Source organism: Sebastes fasciatus, chromosome 21 (genome assembly GCF_043250625.1).
Source record: "Sebastes fasciatus isolate fSebFas1 chromosome 21, fSebFas1.pri, whole genome shotgun sequence".
Lineage (NCBI taxonomy): Eukaryota > Metazoa > Chordata > Actinopteri > Perciformes > Sebastidae > Sebastes > Sebastes fasciatus.
The window spans coordinates 18,908,097-18,932,146 of NC_133815.1; the positions used below are offsets into that span (position 1 = coordinate 18,908,097).

General features: G+C 41.7%; 2 protein-coding genes across 3 annotated transcripts in view; both read right to left on the reverse strand.

Moving 5' to 3' along the window:
• kcnh2b (potassium voltage-gated channel, subfamily H (eag-related), member 2b) overlaps positions 1 to 15,899 on the reverse strand; it is a 285,936-nt gene extending 270,037 nt beyond the window's left edge. The window contains exon 1 of one of the 2 annotated variants that reach the window (XM_074621285.1): positions 14,453 to 15,899. In XM_074621285.1, the coding sequence (XP_074477386.1) occupies positions 14,453 to 14,528 (76 nt within the window). In that variant the 5' untranslated portion in view covers positions 14,529 to 15,899. The remainder of the gene's footprint in view (positions 1 to 14,452) is intronic. The other variant, XM_074621286.1, reaches the window with a different exon arrangement.
• A 1,269-nt stretch (positions 15,900 to 17,168) lies between these two features.
• Positions 17,169 to 24,050, reverse strand: part of sspo (SCO-spondin) — a 91,659-nt gene continuing 84,777 nt past the window's right edge. The window contains exons 116-117 of the mRNA XM_074621288.1: positions 22,196 to 22,346; positions 17,169 to 19,659 (exon numbers count right to left, since the gene is read on the reverse strand). Coding sequence (XP_074477389.1) covers positions 19,637 to 19,659; positions 22,196 to 22,346 — 174 coding nt within the window. The 3' untranslated portion in view covers positions 17,169 to 19,636. The remainder of the gene's footprint in view (positions 19,660 to 22,195; positions 22,347 to 24,050) is intronic.

A 24,050-nucleotide genomic window follows, 5' to 3' on the forward strand; every position in this document is an offset into this window, starting at 1 on the left:
CCAATAGGATTTGCTTGCTGGCCATTCGCAAGATACATTGGTCCACCCTGCCATGATACAAGGGACTCATTGGGGCCTTTGATCTTATTCCACAGACTCACATGCAATAAAGTGTAAGTAGCACCTGTGTCCACAAGCGCTTTCCCATGACGCTGACGTACCGTGATGGGCACAACCAACTGTTTTAGACTAGTGGGCGGGTGAGATGGAGATCCCACCACACTAGTAGACTTTTGCTTCTGGCGGTTCTTGGCTGCAGGCTGACTAGCAACAGTAGCCATGGAACCTTTTTTACTGGACTCTGAAGTCTGTTTTGACTCTGACTTTTGCTGTCCACTGTATTTTAAGCTACCTGGGAAGACATGAAACTGAGGGCAGAACCCTGGTGCATGCTCACCATGGCAACGCCAACACAAAACCATTTCAGGTCTCTTTATAACCTTCTTTTCAGTTGTACCATTAGCTTTGTGAGATTCGTTCAGAGTTCTCCTGTACCTTTTCTGGTTTTCATAATCTACTTCTATTTGACTCCCAATGCGGATCATCTCATCTATGGAGGTAACCCGACCACGGAGCTGACATGCCAGAAAGGGATTCATAGCCTTCAATATTCTTTTTAAAATCTCACCATCTGTGGCCGAAGAGTGCCAACGTTTGATAAGTGCTTGAAAGGAGAAAACAAAGTCTCGTAGTGACTCATTTCTTCCTTGCACCCTGGTTCGAATCTGTTCTTCCAGAACATCAACATAGTCCTCGGGAAGAAAAGATGATAGGAAAGCTCTCTGAAATTCCTCCCATGAATGGATTTTCTCCCTAACAGTCTCCCACCAATCACGTGCAGAACCATGCAATACACTTCTCATGGTCGCTAGGATCTCACCATGGGTAAGTGGTTTCAGAGACAGGAAGTCACTACATCTTTGCAAATACACCAAAGGATCTTTCTCATCCTGAGGCCCGCCATAGCAAGGGAAAAACATCTTAATTGGAAGTTTGCCATCAGTCACTTTACAACCATCATCCTGGAAAATTTCACCCTTAGGAGCAGCAGCTCCTGAGCAATCTGAAGGAACTCCCACAGGTGCGGAGGTAGGCAACAAAACCACATTTTTAACAACTGGAGAAACAGGATATGTGTGTGCTTGAGACGAAACTGCAACAGGTGTGACTGCTTCTTTAAGGACCCATTCCTCTCGCTTATGTATTGAATTGACCTGAGAATTGAGTGCACACTGTTGACGCACAAGAGACTCAAGGGTAGCCTGCACTGAACCCATCTGCTGTCGCAATGTATGCACCTCGGTCACCAGAAGTTGTACATCCTTGTTTTCAGTGACCGCGGATGTAATGGAGGTCATCAAGTTTTGACGGTCAGTAATCAGGGACTCTTGGAACTCAGACTGTGTTTGTTGTGCATTCCACTGAATGGCATTTATGCACTTTGAACCAAAATCCCTTACTTCTGCGAGCAAATGGTTACTTGCTTTCTCCACCACATTTGTTATGAGAGTAGTACACATTTTTAGAGCTTTATTGATGGGTATGCCCTTTGAAATGTTTGACAGCCACTCACGCTGCCAATCCACTGTATTTTTAAACACAAGTTTCATCGACTCTACAGCATTAGCAAAAATAACTAAATCCGAATCTGAGTGTTCCTGGGTGGGAGGAGCTACAGGAACTGGGGATGAAGGCGGAAGTAATAAGCCCTCTAAAGCCAAAAGAGGATGAGTGTCCACAGACAATTGTGGTTCTACTGGAGCATCTACCCATCCCTCTTCATCATCATCATCATCATCCAGTAAGTGCACCTCCTGCCCAACTACAGGCATATCCAAGCTAACATTTAAAGAAAGCTCGGATTCCAATTCCGCAAGCGACGGTTCCAATGCGGTCATTGTAATGTCTGGATCTTCCCAAGACATGATGGATAGTCACTAGTAATTATTTGGACTAATAGTCAAGCCACACTCCAAATACACATTTCAGAAATATACACTCAAATATACTTGCTAAATAGATATCAGAAGATGGGACACAAAACTAAATCTCTTTATTGAAAAATTATGCTTTGTGTTACGTGTCCCTTCGTGGTTGCCAATTATGTGGCGGTACTGAGTTCCCCAGACTTTAGTTGTTCAGTCAGAAGACTCAGTTGTACCATTAGCTTTGTGAGATTCATTCAGAGTTCTCCTGTACCTTTTCTGGTTTTCATAATCTACTTCTATTTGACTCCCAATGCGGATCATCTCATCTATGGAGGTAACCCGACCACGGAGCTGACATGCCAGAAAGGGATTCATAGCCTTCAATATTCTTTTTAAAATCTCATCATCTGTGGCCGAAGAGTGCCAACGTTTGATAAGTGCTTGAAAGGAGAAAACAAAGTCTCGTAGTGACTCATTTCTTCCTTGCACCCTGGTTCGAATCTGTTCTTCCAGAACATCAACATAGTCCTCGGGAAGAAAAGATGATAGGAAAACTCTCTGAAATTCCTCCCATGAATGGATTTTCTCCCTAACAGTTTCCCACCAATCACGTGCAGAACCATGCAATACACTTCTCATGGTCGCTAGGATCTCACCATGGGTAAGTGGTTTCAGAGACAGGAAGTCACTGCATCTTTGCAAATACACCAAAGGATCTTTCTCATCCTGAGGCCCGCCATAGCAAGGGAAAAACATCTTAATTGGAAGTTTGCCATCAGTCACTCTACAACCATCATCCTGGAAAATTTCACCCTTAGGAGCAGCAGCTCCTGAGCAATCTGAAGGAACTCCCACAGGTGCGGAGGTAGGCAACAAAACCACATTTTTAACAACTGGAGAAACAGGATATGTGTGTGCTTGAGACGAAACTGCAACAGGTGTGACTGCTTCTTTAAGGACCCATTCCTCTCGCTTATGTATTGAATTGACCTGAGAATTGAGTGCACACTGTTGACGCACAAGAGACTCAAGGGTAGCCTGCACTGAACCCATCTGCTGTTGCAATGTATGCACCTCGGTCACCAGAAGTTGTACATCCTTGTTTTCAGTGACCGCGGATGTAATGGAGGTCATCAAGTTTTGACGGTCAATAATCAGGGACTCTTGGAACTCAGACTGTGTTTGTTGTGCATTCCACTGAATGGCATTTATGCACTTTGAACCAAAATCCCTTACTTCTGCGAGCAAATGGTTACTTGCTTTCTCCACCACATTTGTTATGAGAGTAGTACACATTTTTAGAGCTTTATCGATGGGTATGCCCTTTGAAATGTTTGACAGCCACTCACGCTGCCAATCCACTGTATTTTTAAACACAAGTTTCATCGACTCTACAGCATTAGCAAAAATAACTAAATCCGAATCTGAGTGTTCCTGGGTGGGAGGAGCTACAGGAACTGGGGATGAAGGCGGAAGTAATAAGCCCTCTAAAGCCAAAAGAGGATGAGTGTCCACAGACAATTGTGGTTCTACTGGAGCATCTACCCATCCCTCTTCATCATCATCATCATCATCATCATCATCATCATCATCATCATCATCATCATCATCCAGTAAGTGCACCTCCTGCCCAACTACAGGCATATCCAAGCTAACATTTAAAGAAAGCTCGGATTCCAATTCCGCAAGCGACGGTTCCAATGCGGTCATTGTAATGTCTGGATCTTCCCAAGACATGATGGATAGTCACTAGTAATTATTTGGACTAATAGTCAAGCCACACTCCAAATACACATTTCAGAAATATACACTCAAATATACTTGCTAAATAGATATCAGAAGATGGGACACAAAACTAAATCTCTTTATTGAAAGATTATGCTTTGTGTTACGTGTCCCTTCGTGGTTGCCAATTATGTGGCGGTACCGAGTTCCCCAGACTTTAGTTGTTCAGTCAGAAGACTGAAAAACAGTTCCCATCCACATAATAATATAAAATAAAATGCCTTCTTAATAATAATAATGAACAAATGCCTCTATATTAACAAACAATTAAGGAAACTGAAATATTGGTTTGTGTTTTTCCTTTTACCCTCCTTTAAAGTTTTCCCAAATAAAATACACTAAAAGAAATGGGTATAAAGGGTTTCATTGAAAATCAACAAATGAATAGAATACAAAAATACAGCCTGCAGGCGTTAGGCTATCGTAAGGCAAGCCAGCTGTTGCACAAATAGCACCTAATCGTCCCAGTGCAGGTAACCTAATTGGTTGGCACTTAACTTGTTTCCCCAACTAGGAGTCAACACTCTCAACAAACAAAACACAAAGATCACAGAATCCCAAAAGGGCCCAAAACAGACCAGCGTTTCTGGTAAAGCTGATAACACATGTTGCATTGAGTGAAGGAGAGATCAGAATGACACTGGGTGTGCAGTTTCCCTCCTCTTTTAAGCCCTACAGAAAGGGCGTCGTTACACCCTGATTGGCCAAGAGGGGAATGCACCAAGCTGCTCTCAACTATCATTTAAGAGCCAGTCCCCACACCCTGCGCAACAGGTGAACTGAATAACCCTCTAATCACTCAGCAACTCAAACAAAAAAACACCAGGGAAAAGGGAAACAACAGCAAGCACCAGAGTATTGGCAGCTGCCACAAGTCACCGTTGATTTTTTTGTCACGTACCTAACTTCCATACTTAAGCAACGTCACTTCCGTAGTTGAAGACGATGGAGTAGAAGCGCTGCTGGATCTTTGTGGTAATAACATACAGGTGCTCTTTGGATCCTTCAGGTGTATTGTCCTTATTCAATCTGTGAAGGGCTCATTGCATGGGTGGAATATGGTCTCGAAAAGTAGAAAATGCAAGGCTCCCTCAAAAATAATCCAACGCACACTGTAGTGTTTAAAAAAAATGTAAATGCCTTTATTTTACATGGCAATAATTGTTTAAAATGACCAACGCATTGGGAGACTTGCATTTTGTACTTTTTTTGAGACCATATTCCACCCATGCAATGAGCCCTTCACAGATTGAATAAAGTCACTTCCGTAGTTATTTTAACCCAAACCACAATCTTGTCCTAAACCTAACCAAGTTGTTTCCTGTGAAGACGGAAGTTTATTTTGAAAAGACTGTATGCACGTAACATGCGGAAGTTGACACGTGTTGGTGGACATTGGTAAAGAACGCATGAAAAATAAAGAATAACTTTTTGTAAGATATCGTTCGAACCGTTGTATTAGGATACGTTGAACAATAGTACAAGTGGAGAAAAGTCATTAAGTCAGCAAACTGACTCAGTAATGTCAATTACACAGCAATAAAGTTAGCTAACATTTGATATATTAACATTATATAACTATTTCATACTAGTTTTAAGGCCACAGGGTTTTGTAGTGGCCTGATTTAGGCCAAGAGAGAAGTTTAAACAAAGTCGGTTCCCTCATTGGCAGATTTTTTTTGTTTGGACCAATCACATTTCTGTTGATTACAGGAATATTTAGCTTGTTTGTTGAGGTAGAGAGCTTGAACTCACAAGCACACACATTATAGAGTATCCATAGTACACAACCTCCTCCCTCTCAGCACCCCAGCAGGTGCCATGTTGCCCGGTTGGATACATGCACATTTGAGATGTGAAAGCAGGTCGGCATGGCATCACAGCGGGCATCTGCTGGGCACCGGAGAGATGGAGAGGAGGAAAGAGGAGGGAGGGAGAGAAAACAGGTTGTCAAACCAGACAAAGAACAGAAAGAAGAAGGGCAGCGAGAGAGAAGAGTGTTTACAACCACCAAGAGTTTACAAGTGTATGTGTGTGTGTGGCGCTCATGTCTGTGTTCTTTTGTGTGCCCGCTTGGTAACGTGTGGGTGTGTGTGTATGAAACGACAGAAAGGGAAGAAGAGACGGAGAGGGAGAGAGTGTGATTTCACACCAATAAAGTGCAATCATGAGGCACTGACTCACTCCTGACCTCAGCAGCAGTGTAGCAGTGTTGCTGTGTTTACACCCTCCGAGTGAAACAGATGGAGCAGAGAAATAAAGCTAAGCGCCGGAGAAGACCCTCATACTGTATTTACTCTGTACTGGTACAGTACAGCAGCTACGGGAGCCTTTATGTACGTCTGGAGGAAGACCATGAAGCTGAATGTATAGCAGAGGAACAGTTCTGCATCACTGCCGCAGCAGGAGTAAAATTAGCAAGCCTGCAGATGGGACCCTCAAACGTCTCCTTACAGCCTAATCCACGTATGCAAGCCATATGCTGCCGTGTGTGTTGGAACATTTGCATGTAGTCGGCGGCACTTACATGTCTTTTCACAGAAGCACAGGAGGCATCTCTTCCTCCCTGCACCGGGAACATCAAGGCTCTGCGCCTTATGCAACTCTAAGCCGAGCTCATTAAAGCGAGGCAGCACAGAGGCTTTGAGCTCTAAACGTCAGGTGGATGACCTGCTGTTGCAGTCAAACAGGCCTGTTTGACTGACACGAGCTGGAGAGGATAGTCGAAGGACCACCTCACTTGACTCCTTTCAAGTTATTACACTGTAATATACGTTGTTACGTGTACGTCGTTGGTGGTGGTGGTGGTATATTGTCATTCGACTACCAGAATGTTATTCTGTATTCCTGGAACATTTTGGCATTGTTACGTTGTCGTTCTTGGTTGGACACTGAAATTCTTGTTCTACATTGTAGATTGTTGGCATTGTGGAATTCAAGCCCCCAGGAAGAGCACCGGTCGTTGATGCCAATTTTCGTAGTGGCCAAACGGTGGTACGAAAACTTCCATTTTTCAGGTGTTCCCACTATGAACACTTGAATAGCCCTTATTTAAATCATTAGGTCCAAAAGTTGTAAGATGCACTAATAGCCAAATCCAGAGTTATTTCCCTTCCTCCGTTCATGTGAATAAGACCCAGACTGAGGCTGGAGCGAGGGCTGGGAGGTGGCGTTAGCAAACCGTGACGACAGCGTGACGCCTGATCTATGGGCCCAATGGATGCAGAAGATTGCCGGAAGATCCGGGTACTTTTCCACTTGGAAGTCGAGTCATTTTGGCTGCATGCGCCACTGAGCAACTTTCGTAGGAATGAACAGGGCCCCGCCTCCAACGCTGTATCCAGTTCTCTTTATAGATCCATTGTGGCACCTAGTGCATCTGCCCATCCTGAAATAAGGATCCCCCTCCCTCTGCTACTACTCCTGAGGTTTCCTCAATTTCTCCTGTTACAGGGTAACTTCGGTTTATCAACCTGGACCCTATTTTCTCATGTTTTTATGTCTAAGTGACTAATGGGGACTACAATTTTTGAAATTGGTCCAGTATTGAGGGAGAACGCTGTAATTGGAAGCATCGAAACGAGCTGCCTCTCCCTCAATACTGGACCAGTTTCACAAATTGCTGTCCCTATTAGTCAATTAGACACAAAAAATGGGAAAATAGGGTCCAGGTTGAAATACGGAAGTTATCCTTTAAAAGGTCCAGTGTGTAGGATCTGGCGGTATCTATCCGTGAGGTTGCAGATTGCAACCAACTGAAACCTCTCCCGTGTGCCAAGTTGTTGGAGAGCTACTGTGGCCGACACGAAAAGGTGAATGGCCCTCTGTAGAGCCAGTTGTTGTAAGGGTAGAGTGCTTAGAGTGTGTATGTACGTGGGAAGTGTGTAGTGAAGCAAGAGAGAGAGACTAACGTTATCGACTCCAGCCCAAGCAGGAAAAGTTAACAGAGTTTGATTTGTCCGTTCTGGGCTACTGTAGAAACATGGCGGTGCAACATGGCGGACTGTGAAGAGGACGCGCTCCCTATGTAGATATAAACGGCTCATTCTAAGCTAACGAAAACACAATTATTCTTATTATCAGGTGTTTATACACTAAAGAACAGACTTATTACTATTATATTCCATTTCTGCCAATAGATTCTCCTAATTGTTACACACTGGTTCTTTAAAGGGACTGTTTGTAACTTTTTATAATGTGTCTCGCTACGGAGCTTCGTCACCGACCCGCTTTTCCTGCTCAGCCTCCTTTTCCGGCTGAGCAGGAAAAGCCAGCAGTGATTCATGGAGAGAACTTCGTCTGGTCAGCTAACATTACTGCCAAGCAGGTGAAATATAGAGTGATATTGTGGTTTTAGCTGACGTGTGTCGCCTCACTGTTTTGAGCGAGGCTCGTTCATGTCTATTTAGAGCGAGCAAGCGCGAGACCGACGCTGACTTTCGTTGACTTCACTGCCAAAGGTGTCGCTGTTAACAAGCATTTCTGAAAGTTACAAATAGTCCCTTTAAGGTCCAGACATGCCAACATGTTGTAGCAAAATCTATCAATTTAAATGAAAGTAAATCTGGGCTAATCAGCTTTGGTGAACCTTGACATGCAAATTTGAGGGAACGGAGAGCTCCAGAAGGAGGAAGATTCACGCACTTTAGTTTAACCCTACTTTGCTGGATTATAAACTGCTCCACAAACAATGTCTGGTTTGCAGATAGTAGTGGGACAGGAGCCAACGGTACCAATATGTCTTCTGAATAAACTGTGAATGCATCGTCTCTTTAGCGACTGAGCTAACAAGCTTGCAAACTGTTCGAGATTGGAACTACTTTCAGCTGTGGATTAATACACATTTGGTGCATTAGCGAGTATTTTCCAGCAGGACGGTGTATGGTGGATTGACTCGAAATAAAATGTCCATGTCCGTGTGAAAATCTGATTATCTGCATGTAATGAAGGAATATGTCACGCAGTGCAACAGCGTGGCTCACTGATGTGTTTTTAATAGTTTGTGTACAACAATGGAGCTCTATGGCACAGAGGAAGAAGATATATCAGGCTTTGGATACACACACAAGACTTTTTAGTAGGATCTTCTCCTCCTACACATGTATTACTCCACCTAAACCATGCCTCGAATAATTCCTCTATATTTACAGTTCAAAACTCCCACCTTGTTCACTTTAAATAATCAGTTAGCCTAAAACTGGAACCAACCACTTGTCTGCGTCGTGATCTTTATCATCAGAATTAGCTGCCACTGCACTTGTAGTGTTTTTTAATAGTTTAACATTCAATGTGCTGCATGTCATACTGTAAGCTATTTCTAACAGATGGAGAACGTAGAATTACCTGGATATAGCTGCTACTGTACCTTTTCCTGCTGCGTGTGTGTGTGTGTGTGCATGAGGGTGGGTGGGTGTGTGGGTGGGGGAGTCAGGGGGGGCAGTTGCCATGGCGATGGAGTGTTTGTACTTCAGCCGTAGAATGTAACCATCCTCCCCGGAGGACGGTGGCTTCGAGGCTTGTAATTGGGCAAAGTCTTCTCTAAGGAGTGGCGCACAGGCAACAACACATGACCCAAAAGGTTGCTAGGACCTCATAATGAGGTCAAATGTGTTGTTGGTTGTTGTCAGGGAGGCACACATATCTGTGTGTGCAGTCTGATCTGTGCCGAGCAGCGTGGCTATCAAACATGGAGGATCACAGTACAGTAAACGGAGAGGGTTGCACGCACAGGGGATCAGTGTACAGTAAGCAGAGAAGGTCTGAAGTCAGTCAGTACATAAAATACCGGAGCTGGAAACCATGACGTGTTCCCACTCATGCTGCATCTACTCATCTAATTAGTTAGTTTTTTTTAAGCAAAGGTGAATCTAATTAAAAAGAAGTATTCAGAACAAATGGAAAACATGTTGTCAACGATGAATTTTGCATTCTCTGTTTAGGCCACTTGCAAATGAGGAGGTCTGCAAACCAATACCACACCTTTTGGCCAATCAGAGCAATTTCGCAATGTGCCAGCACGGAGAAATGAGAGGCGAGTTTTGTGAAAATCTGATATTCTTTATATTATTTATGTCACAATGGAGCAACAACAGATTATTCCCTGAAATTTGGTCAAATTTGATCAGCATAGTGTCTGACATTTTGGGTAAGAAGCAGGAGGCCCTGAGCTGCGGTCCAATAGTAAAAATCCTAATCCTAATCACTTTTCCTCGACCTTGATGGAAAACGTCATGAAGTCAAGGAAAGATGTGAAGGAGAGTTCATAATGATTTAGGAAAAGACAACCGCAGTGCTCAGAGAATTCAACTGCACTTACACTAGGTCAGTCATTTTCAAAGTGAGGTCTGGGGACCCCCCAGGGGTCCGTGGCACTCTGTCATGGGGTCCGCAAAATCATTTGATATAAATTAGCCTATGAAATCATGCTGTATCATTAAAAAGTGCATATCTACAGATGGGGACCATTTGCGCCAAAAAAAACAAGCATATTGTGTCCATTACTCCCACCTACGTTAGCTTTGGGCCAATAGAAACTCAGGGTGCAATGAACCATTCCTGCTTAGCTTAGCTTATTAGCCAAAAAGCTAGCTGGCGAGCATAGAGAAATATTTGAGTCAGTGAAGCTAAGCCTAAACTAGCTAAATTGAGAAAATATGACGACAGGTATATCGAGTTTGGTTTTATAAGAGCAGCGACTTCAGGTGCTAGCGAACGAAGCCATGAAGCCGGCCAAGCTAAAGCGATATCTGATTACAAAGCACCCGGAATATCAGGGCAAAACAAAGTGGTGTTAACATGACTCAAATTGAAATGTGTTTCTGTTTATCACTATCAAACAAGTCTGAAGTATTTAGGTTGAAGTTTTAGAATACAAATACTTCCAACGGCACCTAAGAGTAAAAATGGTAGTAAGCATTATGCTTAATTGGTGATACGATTAAGAGGTGGTCCTTGGAAAATTTTCTCCACAATCACACGTCAAATTAGTATGGATATTCTTTGCTAATAGTCATCATGTGTACATGCCTGTATCTGTGGTGGATTTCATAAGGCCTGGTCATCTTTCTATATATAAGCAAAGGTTTTACTCCTCATTGATTTCCCTCCAGTGGACACATCAATAATCTCTATGCAAAACCGCTTTGACCTCTTGTTCACTTCTGTCTAATAATCATATAAACATCCGTATCCTAATCCATTTTTTAACAGCTTCTGTACATTAGCGTCCAGGCTGCCTGTTGCCGGATTGATCAGTATGCATTCTGGATCAGTGCTGCACTTTGTAGTCGCTGTTAGTGCGACTGCAAAGATATCGAAAGCAGCTACTATGGAGATCATAACCCACTGTATGCATTATGTTTTTTTCATGCATAATCTTTTTTTATGGGCCACAAATGTATCTTGAATATGAATTTCTACAAACTTAAATCTTACATCTTTAGCGTTGTGACTAGTGGAGGGCTGGGGAATCCTGAGATTTGAGCTCCTTTACGCTCCTTTAAATTATAAATATGTTTGAGTCACATATAATATACATTTTAAAGTTTAAAATGTGTATTACATGCGGCTCACAATTCTTTAAGACTTTAACTCATAATTTATGCTAATGACATTCCTGAGAAAGAGAACACAGCTCACCTCGTCCTAAGGGGACACACATTTATAAACCTGTAGTAGCACAGCGTGACCAGCTTTAAGTCTAAACCAATATCTACACAGCTCGCGTAGCAAGTAAGCAGCATGTTAGTAAGATGCAGCATGTTAGTAAGAAGCAGCATGTTAGTAAGAAGCAGCATGTTAGTAAGCAGCACGATAGTAAGAAAAGGCACGATAGCAAGCAGCATGTTAGTAAGGAGGATGATAGTAAGCAGCAGCAGCAGCAGCTTCAGCCCTGTGCCTACACAGGATGTGTTCAGGCACAGTATCAAAATAAGATTTTATAAATAACAACTTACTGTATTTGTGGGTTTCTGCTTAAAATTTGACTGTAAAACAGCAATGTGTTTATTTCCCTAAAAACAAATCTAGGAAAAAAAGGCAGCACTCCAGTGGTAAAAATAATTAAAAAAAAAAAAAAATGAAAGTATTACCTCATTGCATCATTTTGGTGAATTTTATTTTCAACTAATGGACAGACAAAACTTCTTTTAATATGAAGCCTTCATCACATCATGCAATAATATAATAATAAACTGTACTGTGAGTCCATCCAGCTGAAAATAAAATTGCCCAAAATGATAAAATAAAGAGATGCTTTCTTTGCGGTGCCTTTTTAAGGCAGAGAACCCAGCTGAAACTGAGTGCAAGTGAAGTACACCTTTTTCCTCTTAAGAGCTTGACTGTAAGACCATTTTTATAAATGAAGTCCCAGAGCTGCTATATCTAAACTGTCACTGTCTTATATAGACTACTGTACAACAGGATTTCTCACGCAATATGTCAGGTGTGATGTGTGGTGACAACAGATGCCCATTGTTTGTTCCTTAATCATCCCCTCCGAGTCTGAGCATCAAGTATCCGTAGTACATTATCTTAAAAGCAGTCCCATCCTGGAAAAAGACATGTCTCTGCCACGCTTACTCTACCATGAATATGGCTTCTTTTTTTCTCTCCTCACTACGTTCCGCATGAGATGCTCTCCGTCACAAATACTTTATAGCTGAACAAACAGGATAAGCCTATACTCTGCAGCCTCCATTACAATAAAGACGCAGCAAAGGATCAGATGAATAAATGTGCAGTGTACACAAACACTAGTTTACTCAGCTCTGGACAACACGAGAGGAGTAGTGGGCTCGAGTTTCACTGATGTGGAAAGTGGATTCAGAGGAAGTCACAGGAAGACTTCCGGCATTAGTGTGGATGTCTTTAAACAGCTGCTAGTGTCCACTTTTTTAACCATTACCACCAGCAGCATGCTCGGTTTGCCTGACCAAAAGCGTGCAGCAATCAATGGACAATTATTCGGAAGATATGAGTCAATGGGAAAACATTTGGAAAGCACTGATGTGAGCTGCTCTGCCTCTCAGTTGTAGGTTACGTTCCCCTGTTGTTAACGCTGAAGCGCTCCTCTCATGAATGTTGCATAAATAAACATGCAGCACGCAGAGACGCTTCCCACCAACACACTGAACACATGCAAATCTTGCTATAGAGAAACATTTAAGATACAAGTCTGCAGCGTTCCAGTGAGCATGTAGAACATGTTCACCTCACCAGAGTTTATCTCATCAGGATGGAAAAAGGAAGAGGATTAATGTCAACTACCCAACTACCGGCGTCAATTATTCAACTTGACTGCTCGTGCGTGGCGTCGCTTTTCAGCACCTCTGTGTCGGGAAGAAAAGGTGTTTTTGCACCAAATCCAGCACCTTCTTTTGAAGCTCTGTTGCTGTGACCCTTGGGTGTTACCAACGCAGCAAAGACATCACTTGCTGTTGCTGTGAACTGCAAGAGCTATATGGTAAGAGGTGGATGGCAAGACAGCACATTTTTTTTTCTCAGCATTTAGAAAAGGGCACCTCAAGAGCTCAATCTGATCCGGTCTCTGAGGGGAACAATTGACATTTAGATTCCTTAAACGCCACATTTAAATCTACAATAAATGTCTCTTTGACTGTCAAAACCTGAGTTGACGAGAATGTTAACCACACACACATACATCCTCCACTTTCTCCTCACAGCTATCAGCATCCTCATCAGCCCCTGAGGTGGATTTTCCACAGGGAAATGTGCCGTTGTCGAGGCTGCTGAGGCAAGGTTTGATGTCTGGTCACACGTTCAGAGATGGAAAAAAAAAAAAAAACATGAATGATTTGCATCAAAGATAACAACACCACCGCAGGGAGGAGAGGACGGATGAAGTCTCTGAGTATTTTCAAATATAGACAGCTTCAAATTGCACGGCCCCTGGGCTCTATGAAAAATTTAGTAGCTCGGATATATTGTTTGTTTTTGTAGCTTATAACTTAGTGTAGATTAATAGAGGGGATATTGTTTTTTTTCTTTCAAGGCATACAAATATAATAGTTTTTTTTGTCTGTGCATATTGGAATAGGTTCATTGAGGTGTCCAATAGTATCTGTATGAATCCTATTTTACATCCAAAGATAATACATCCCATGCCCCCAAAAGCACCTGTCATGTATTGCTTTTTTCCAGCATGAGACACTTAAAGCATGAGAGGATGTGTAGAAACAAAACTAATCCGATTTTTTTTTTTTTTTTTTTAAACTGGATTGCTGTGTAACCTTTGAATATGACACACTTATTGCTCACTGCAAGAATCTCCTCCTGAATGACAGATGTCTGTTGCAGCTGCAGGGGTTCAGATCCATAAATAACAGACTTCAGCAGATCAAATCTACACAAGCTGTTCGTGTTATTTCATCAGAAATTAATGTTGTTGGAAATTAAAAACCCATCTAAAAAAAGAGTATCACACTGATATTATCATCATGATATTATAGGATGTGATCTTTAAAAGGAAAACATTTTCACACATGTGCTATAACCTCAGCTGCTGTTAACATCACTGCACCAACATGACTATTAAGCATGCATCAGCAAACATTATTGGGGCTGTGTATATGTCAGCTGAGAGCCTGCATCATTAAGATGCCATTTCAAACAGATTTTTCAACAAATCAATTATTAAAAAGTGGGGCCTTTACTGGAAGAAAAAACAGGCTTTGTGGTTATATATAAATGATCACCCAAGAAGGTGAGAAAACTCTTACATTGACTGTCAAATTTCCGGATGATGGTGTCCAGGAAGGTGTTCTGTGGAGCCACATGGCCCCTCCGGACCGGCATCTTGGCCCACTGGACTTTTGGAGAGACTTTTGCAGGACTTTTGATGCGATCACACCGATGCCGACAGGTTCAGTTAATCCAGGTGGAGGGGGCAAAGTTTTCCCAAGTTGGTCAGAGAGATGGTGGATCCTCGTGGCTCCTCAGGACAGAGTGAGGAGAGGAGAGTTGTGGAGAGGAGGCGCTCTGTTTCTACCTCTCATCCTGCTCTACAGCCCGCTGCTGCTGCTGCTGCTGCTGCTGGGAGAAGGCAGGCTGGACGACGAGCGTCGTTGGAGCCATAGTTGGAGCTGCGCGTCTTTTTCTTTATTTCTCTCTCATTCCACCTCTTCTCTCTAGAGATATATCTGTGCGTAACTGTTTGGAGAGAACACAGTGAAGGTGATGGAGAGAGAACAGCAGAGCGCAGATCCGCAGCTTGACTCGTCCTAGATGTGTGTGTGTGTTTTTTTTTGGAGGTGTTCTGTGTATCTCTCCTCCTCCTCCTCCTCCTCTTCCTCCTCCTCGCTGTGCGCTCTGCCGGATGACTTCAGCTCCACAGCCGTCTAGCTGCGCCTCTTTTAACCCTTTGCTCGTCGGGAAACCGCTCACACTTCTTTTTCTTATGATGATGATGATGGATGATGATGAAGAACAAGAAGAAGTAGATGCGCTCTCTCTCAGATGCCCAAATCCTCCTCATCCCCAAAATAACAACAGTTTGAATTACGCACAAGGTTACCAAAAGGGTTCATGGAGATCAATAATAAATATTATTACACTAATGATTGATTTGTTAAATTTGGGCCTAAAACGACACTGGCTCACACTTCTTCTTATTGGATGATGAAGAAGTAGATGCGCTCGCTCTCAGTTGCCCAAATCCTCTTCATCACCAAATAAGAATTAAGCATGAGGTTACCAAAAGGGGTTCATGGAGACTCTTGTTACAAAACTGTGTCCATATATATGAATAATAAATATTATTACACAAATTATTGTTAAATTTGGGCCTAAAACGACACCCAGGGTGAGAACAACGACGGTTGAAGCATTTATTATGCAGCTGGTGTCAGATAAAGAGGAAAAGATCACTGTGTTATCTGTGCTGCCAACGGCCGCTGTTAACAGGTGTTCGGCTTTAGGCTTCATTACTGGCTTCCTGTGTGGGAGGGACACATTAGAGAGAGACACACACACGTCCTGCTGTCTGCTGCTCCTGCATAAAAACACTATTTCCTAGCCTTCCACTAAGGAGCTGGAGTAAAGCAGTGTGTGTTTCTCTTTCTTTCTGCTCCTGGATCACTGAGTTTTAGTGTAAACGTGCCGAGCAGCTGCGGTTTGTGATGCTGCTTCGTTGTGTTTCAGGGCTGGATGGGGATTCACCGCTCAGCCTGCTCATCTGCTACGTCACACGGGGGTTCCCCCCTCCGTCATACTGGGGATGATGCCTTCAAGGACTGTCGGATATTGTGCTTTTAGACTGAAGCGCACTAGAATTATTGATCAGTTCTATTTAGAATGCGTTTTAAAGTCTATATGTTATCTTTATGTAGGATCGAAGGACTGTAATGTCTGTGTATATATATGTATATACACATTATAGTCCTTCGATCCTACATAAAGATAACATACATCCAGCTGTATATATGTTATCTATATATCTATATATCTCTATATCTCTATATCTCTATCTCTCTCTCTCTCTCTCTCTCTCTATATATATATATATATAGGTCATGATTTGATTCAATTTTCATTTAAACATGCCATTGAATAAGAAACGTGTTTATTGGCAGGTGTAAGAGGTATACACTAGGAATTTGCTTTGGTTTTGTTGGTGCAAATAATCAGTATAATAACAAAAGAATAGATAAAAACGTTAGAATAAAATAAGAATAACATTTTTTTAATTCTACCATTATACAATAAACAATATAAGCTCTAAACAAAAATCAACATGATATTAACAGATAATAAAATATTGCCGTTAGACTATGGAGACTATGAAGTCTTGATTCGTAAAGATCAACAGATCATCGGTTTTATGCCCTTGACAATTGTCATTTACACTTTCAAATTGTTCTTTAAAAAAAGAGAAATTAACTCCCTTTTTATTTAGAAAAGTGTTTCAAAAATTAGAATACAGCAGTCTACAATATAAAAAGCTGCATCTTTTCAATATTAATATCTGTGGGAAACACCTCAGTACATAATCATTACAAAAACAAAAACAGAAATCCTTCTGCTGTGCATTACAAGTGTGCTGTAATCTACAAAAATACGGTTTGCTGTCATTTACTGTTGCACTTGTTTCTCTCCTTTCATTACATTATTTTTTCTGTTCAAAATGTACCTTAAAAGGGAGATTTGTCAAGTATTTAATACTCTTATCAACATGGGAGTGGGCGAATATGCTGCTTTATGCAAGTGTATGTATATTTGTATTATTGGAAATCAATTAACCACACAAAATAATGACAAATCATAAAGTGGGCATGTCTGTAAAGTAAAGTGTCTGTCAAGTAAAAATGCACAACATAGCAGCATGTATGTATAGACTATATATGAAACTCAATTAAGGAATTAATAAATATTCCAACAGTAAGCGAGACAGTGTTTCATTTTTATTCAGGTAATCAAGCAACCAAAAGTTCTCGATATTATAAGACTCCAAAAGTTCATAAAGATGTGTGCTACAAGCAGAGTTTTTTTTTTACTGACTGCACTTGAAGGCAACATCAGACAAAGCTTTCCCCCCTGCATGTCCAACAACATCATGCTTGGGATGTTTTAGGAGATTTGTAATACATACAGGCTAATAAGCCTTGACTGAGTAACGGTTCTGTGTTTTCACTTGTGTCAGATACAAGCCTGAAGCAACACTGCTGCTCGCTGGATGCATTCATCATTATGACCTGAATACATTCATTTTCCCAGCGATCAGTGTTTTTAATGATTAGTTAGATATGATGAATTGCAGCCTTGCAGTTGGACGAGGCTCCAGGAGCACATCTATCAAAATGTGACATTTGGAGTATAAATTAAAAGAAAAAGCATCAGTTCAAGCTCGCACTCCATCCAGCTGTATTTACTAGAGCAGAAGATGAAAGCAGAGGAGGCGTGCTGGTCAACCTTCCTCTCTTCTTCTCTCAACTCCCTTATTTAGTCAGGAACAGAGAGAGGGAGGAGGGGAGGACAGAGGAGACAAGGAGGGGAAAGAGGAAAATAAAAAAGGCTGACAGATTCTAGTCATAGATGAGACAGATCCCAGCCTGGCAAACTCTTTTTATATTTATACACACACGCACACACACACACGCATACTGTATGCACGAGATAGAAAGCTGCCTCTAGTTGCTGAAGGAGTTGTTAATGTATTCTACCCGCACAATAATGAATTCATGTCTGAATAAAGGAAGTGAAACAGCTCCAGGCTTCACTCTGACACATCCAATAAAGGCTACATCTTCTCATAATCAATAACAGTTCAGCAGCAAATTAAACTCTGCCATCAGAAACATCACTTTATTAAAAGAAGTAAAGCATTTCCAGGGAAACATTTGTATAAATATTTGCACAAAATAAGCTCTAAAGGAGGGAAGCTTGTGATAAGGCCAGACACAATTAAATCTTTTTTTAATTCATAATTCTTGATTTTCCAAAGGACAAAGACAACTCACAAGACATCATTAGGACATACATTACAATGACACAAACATTAACACGGGGTGGGATGGTGATGTCAAGGCAGCTTTCCAGACACCACTGATCTTCCGTAGTCAGCATGCTGCTCTACTATCATCACCCCTCTCAAGACATCAGTTCAGGTCCTACTCATAATCATTTGGAACATGTATACATATTGCACAGATTACTATTCTATTGTTCATGTACTTTCTAATGACAGTCCATCATAGTCTTTAAGGGTTGAAGTTGCACTCTACATTGATAATAAATTTAAGAATGCCTTCAGCCACTTATATTTATTAAAGGTCCCATATTGTAAAAAGTAAGATTTCCATGTCTTTTATATTATAAAGCAGGTTTAAGTGCTTTATAAATATTGTGAAAGTATCGAAGCGCTCAATATACAGAGAAATATACACAGCCCATATTCAGAAATTGTGCATTTGAAACAAGCCATTAGGATTTGTCCATTTGTGATGTCACAAATATACAATATTTAGACCATTACACGGTTTTAAACATAAACATTCTAAATGTGTCCCAGTTTAGTTCTGTTTGCAGTGTATGCTAATGACATCAGCTGACAGGAAGTAAACATGGACCCAAACTGTTGCCAGGCAACGCAATTCTGTTGCAATTCCGTTGAAATGCACTAAAACGGAGCATTTCAGACAGAGGGTAAATACAGGTGTATTCAAGCAGACAGTATGAGGAAAATCAAGTTTTTTTTTTAACATTACAGGATGTAAACATGTTATAGTAGAAACACAAAAAACAAGTATGAACCTGAAAATTAGCACGATACGGGACCTTTAAAGCGATCCGGTTTACGGGTTTTCCGATTCATAAGTATTGTCCTCTATACAGAGAGAAATGCTCGTGCGACAATACATTGTGTAGTTCTTGCCTGTATATTATCCACTCGTTCCACTAATATGCATAACACAGAAAAAAGACAGACAGTATTCTCCATGTGTAGAAAATGTTTATTGACGAGTCCTTTGGAACAGCAACATGTAAAAATATCTAACCAGTTAAACTCCAACTTAAAGCAGACTGCTGGTACATATACATTTTCTTTAAACATACAAATGAAACATATTTGAATGCATAGTAAGGTCATACTTGGTTTGTATCATAGGTCCTTTAATATTACTATAAATATACAGTAGAAAAAAAGGCTGTACAGGTTGAAGAATAAAACATTAAAGTTTCAGAAACAGGAACTCTCCAGTCATATGATGACTGAGGACTACAGAACAATGTGTCTCCACTCATCCATCCATCCATCCATCCATTGATCTGTCCCTCCCTTAATTCTCCATCCATCACCTCCGCTGGCTCTCAGGGTGGCGCTCTCACTTGGCTTGGCGTTCATACTCGTTCTGCTCTCGCTCGCACACTCACACACACACATACACACACCCTCTCAACATACTCGCTCAGCGTCTGGACAGGTCACCTCCTGTGAAGAAGAGAAACAGAGAGACAGATGGCATCATCATAACAGCAGTTGACAAATGTAATCCATGCAAGTCATCTAGTGTCTGTAATACGAGTGTGTCAGTCAGAAGAAAGAGAACTAGTAGTGGCAGCTAATATGTGTAAGTGTGTGTAAGTGTCTGTGTGAGAGCGGCCACGCGCTATCAGAGATTGATCGCCGTAACGACCAAATCCATCAGACGTGATGTCCGCGGGAGTGTAGCGCTGGGTGGAGAACGTGAGCTGGGGGGGATGTTCTGAGTCGTATGTGGCTATATCCAATTAGCTAACGCAATCAGCCATGTTGATGAATGGATTAGCACATAATTGCTTCAGAGGTGGGATCCTTGATTGAATTATTCATGCTGGGCAAAGGCAAACGTATGTTTCGCTAAGATTAGCGAAGTGTGTGTTAGTGTGTGTGTGTGTGTGTGTCAGCCTTGGCGTTAATGGAGAGTGACAGAGAAATTGTATTGAGAGAGGGAAGAGGCAGACATGATGGTTGAGTGTTACTGAGCTGCCGTCTATGGGGTCAAACTTTCAATCAGTGATGTTACAGTTAAGCTTTTATTCAATTATTCATCGAATATAACACATGTCGATCACTTGCACTTTAATTACAATCTGTATATATGTATACGCCTTATGTACATACACCAATATATCCTCATTTGTATATATTGTCTTATCAGCACTTTACTAGTTTGCACTCTGGTTAGATGCAAAACTGCATTTCGTTGTACTTGTACTATGTGCAATGACAATAAAGTTGAATCTAATCTAATCTAATAAAGGTGTTTATCGTGCGTGCGTTCCAAAAACTGACCAGTGTGTACCCAGAGTCTGGTGACCAACAGAGACCGTGAGCACATGCTGTGTGTTTTACACGGCCTGCCATCGTTGAATCCAAATGGAGAAGGTCAAGTAACAGACAGTGGATTATATAACAGCACAACTTGACCTTAACAAGTGTTACTACTGTATGGCATGTGCAACACTATCCGTTTGGTTTTCAGCTAATGCGGTGATTTACAACCAAGGGTACGTGTACCCAAGGGGGTACTTTTACCGAGGGTACACACTGGACAGGTCGCCAGACTATCACAGTGCTGACACATAGAGACAGACAACCATTCACGCTCACATTCACACCTACGGGACATTTAGAGTCAACAATTAACCTGCATGTCTTTGGACAGTGGGATGAAACCGGAGAGCCCGGAGAAAGCCCACGCTAACACGGGGAGAACATGCAAACTCCACACAGAAGGGCCCCAAGCCGGATCCAAGCCCACAGAAAATTATAATTTGATTAAATATATCCACATTAGGGGTGTCAAAGTTAACGCGATAACAACACATTGACGCAAATATGTTTTAAGGTCAATAATTTCTTTAACATGTTAACGCAACTTGTGATTTTTAGGTTGCAGCGGAATCAGTTTTGAACCTAGTGTGTAATACTGGTATCATATGAAACTAGAAAACCTTATGAATCCATTGGTACCAACCATGTCATACTAACTTGTGGCGATAGAGGGTAAATAACGCTCCAAACTTGCGCACGATTTTGCCGAGGAAAAACTGGCACTGCCATTTCCTAAGGGGTACCTTGATCTCTGACCTCCAGATATGTGAATGAAAATGGGTTCTATGGGTACCCACGAGTCTCCCCTTTACAGACATGTCCACTTTATGATAATCACATGCAGTTTAGGGCAAGTCATAGTCAAGTCAGCACACTGACAGCTGTTGTTGCCTGTTGGGCTAAAAAAAGTGGGATTCATTCGCAATTAATTGCGATTAAATATTTTAATAGATTGGCTGCCCTATAAATATATATACCAGATAAAAAAAGGCTATATAATAAAAAAAAAAAAAAAAAAATACAAGTTTGTTTAGTTTAAGTCAGTTCAACATGTTGAACGATAAGATTTGGTGCCTTTAATCTGATTTATCTGAGATTTTGTCAGGTTTCATTGCACAGTGATAACATGTTTAAGGTGCTTCCTCAGCTTTAAATGAGCCACCATGCTGGCCACTCATGTGAATGCTGATAAAGGACGGTGCTGAATGAATGAATTTAATCAGGTTGCCAATATTTCAAAATAAACTGTTATCACTCGTCCAAGGTGCATGAGAATGATAAGAATCCTGTTTTCTGGCTCACATGATGTTAGTCTACATTAGTTAGGCCACACTCGAAGAACAGGTCCAGAGCAGCAGCAGTTTTCTGTCGTGTGTGATTTAGCCCTTTGAAAGGTGTTTTTCTCTTTTATTACACTACCAGTAAAATGCAATTATCATGTGAGTGAAATACATTCTGCAATACACTACTAGATATGTATATTTTTCCCTGTTGGGAACATGACGGAGCACTTCTTTGCCTTTCCTCCGTGTCTGCTGTGCAGCCTGGAGTGTGCAAATATGTTTACATGTATTCAAACGTCTGGGTTCTCACACTGACTGTGAGAGAAGAACACGCAAATCCATTCGGCCACATTCATTATTTCCCCCACCTTGGCAGCTGGTGCATTCGCAGCTGTGGATGACGGGCAGGACGACCGGCTCGCTCTCTCCGCTCTCACACTGCAGGCTGAGGAAACGGACCGGGGTGTCAGGGTCCAAACGGTAACTGCAGCACTCGCACACTGACTGCAGGTACGGCTCCTGTAGAGGAGGAGGGAGGAGGAGAAGAAGAAGTGAAAGGAGAGCCAGAGGGATGAGGTTGAGGGAGCCAATTAGGAGAATATAATATGATGAGGAAAGTGTGAAATTAGAGGAGAAGAGAGAGAATAAAATGATATTAAGGGGTGGGATGTCAAGGAAGAGAGAAGAGGCAGGTGGAGAGTTTGGAACCACTAATGAGACAGTGTGGACTACAGTATACAGTATTGAGGACAAATGTGACCTCAGTATGGGGGAATATATATCTACAACACATCAGACAATAGTTAAATGAATCTTGATTTGAATGAATTAAATCCAGATGTGTAGTGTAAAGAAAGGGGTCGCTCACACCGATGAAGCCACAGAGAATTATAATCAAACTACGCAGCTCCACAGAGCTTTTTAGCTAATTGGTTTCATCGTCCAAACAAAAACTTGTCTCTCATAAATCTCATTTCAGCCAGCCGTCGAAAGCAAATGAGCTCCGATAAGCTCGCTGTACGCTGCCCATCATCAAACGGCAGACAGCTGCTGAACATGGTCGAGCAATTAGCAGCTAAGGTCCCAGATATTTCAGGAGTTGATTGTCACCAAAACAAAACTGAAAGGAGAGTGAATGTGGGAATTAATTGTCAGGTGGCCAGAAACACGACTCCAAATGAATGTTTTGATTTTTTTTGCCACTTGGGGGGGGGGGGCAGTGGAAGAAGCTGAAAACACAGCACTGATGTGTTATCACCACATGAAGTTGTAATGACAAAAGTTTTAGCTTACAGTATGTACACATCCAGCAGACACAAAGCAACATTAGCAACATTACAGTGGGTTTATCAGTGCTTTACCACTAAAAACAGCTGTCTGCAGCTGTAAGCTGCTGAGAGCAGTGAGATTCAACCAAAACATTAAAGGCCTTTACAGACTGGGGGCGGGGGGGTGGAGGGGTGGGGGGGGGAGAGACATGAAAATGCAAAATACTCTAAATACTGATATGTCTATGGCTTTTATTGTGAAAGGTAAAGCCCGGGACACACAGGGAACGTCAGGAGCGCGTGGCGACTGCACGATTCACGGGTCAGGTGTTCATACCAGCTGCGTTTCTGGTGCGTTTCTGCTGCTGCTGTCACCCCTCTCTTTCTACATATAGTTTGCCCTTTATAATGGCCATTTCATTTCATTATAAATGTCATTTATATTTATTTTAGACAAAGAAAGGTTAAGAAACTAATTAGTAAATAATTGTATCCTCTTCATGGAGCCGGCTGCCATGTTTCTACAGTAGCCCAGAATGGACAAACCAAACACTGGCTCCATTCATGTTTTCACGTTTGGCGTCGGCCACCGTAGTTCTCCTACACGCTTGGCGCACGGGAGAAGCTTTAGTTGGTTGCAATCTGCAACCTCCCCGCTAGATGCCGCCACATCCTACACACTGGACCTTTAAGCTCATTATTGACAAAATACTTGAAGACTGCAGACTTCAAGTCTTTTTGGTGATCTTACGTTATAAACACTATTATTATTAATAATAACAATAATAATAATAATAATAATGATAATAATAATAGGGCTGTCAAAGTTAACAAATAACGCTAATTCGTTTTAACGCCACTACATTTTTTTACGCGTTGATGTAACCGGCTGCTATTTGATCTTTCGGAGGCTGTAGCGGGCTCAGTTTTCATACTAGCTTGTCGCGAAGGAGGC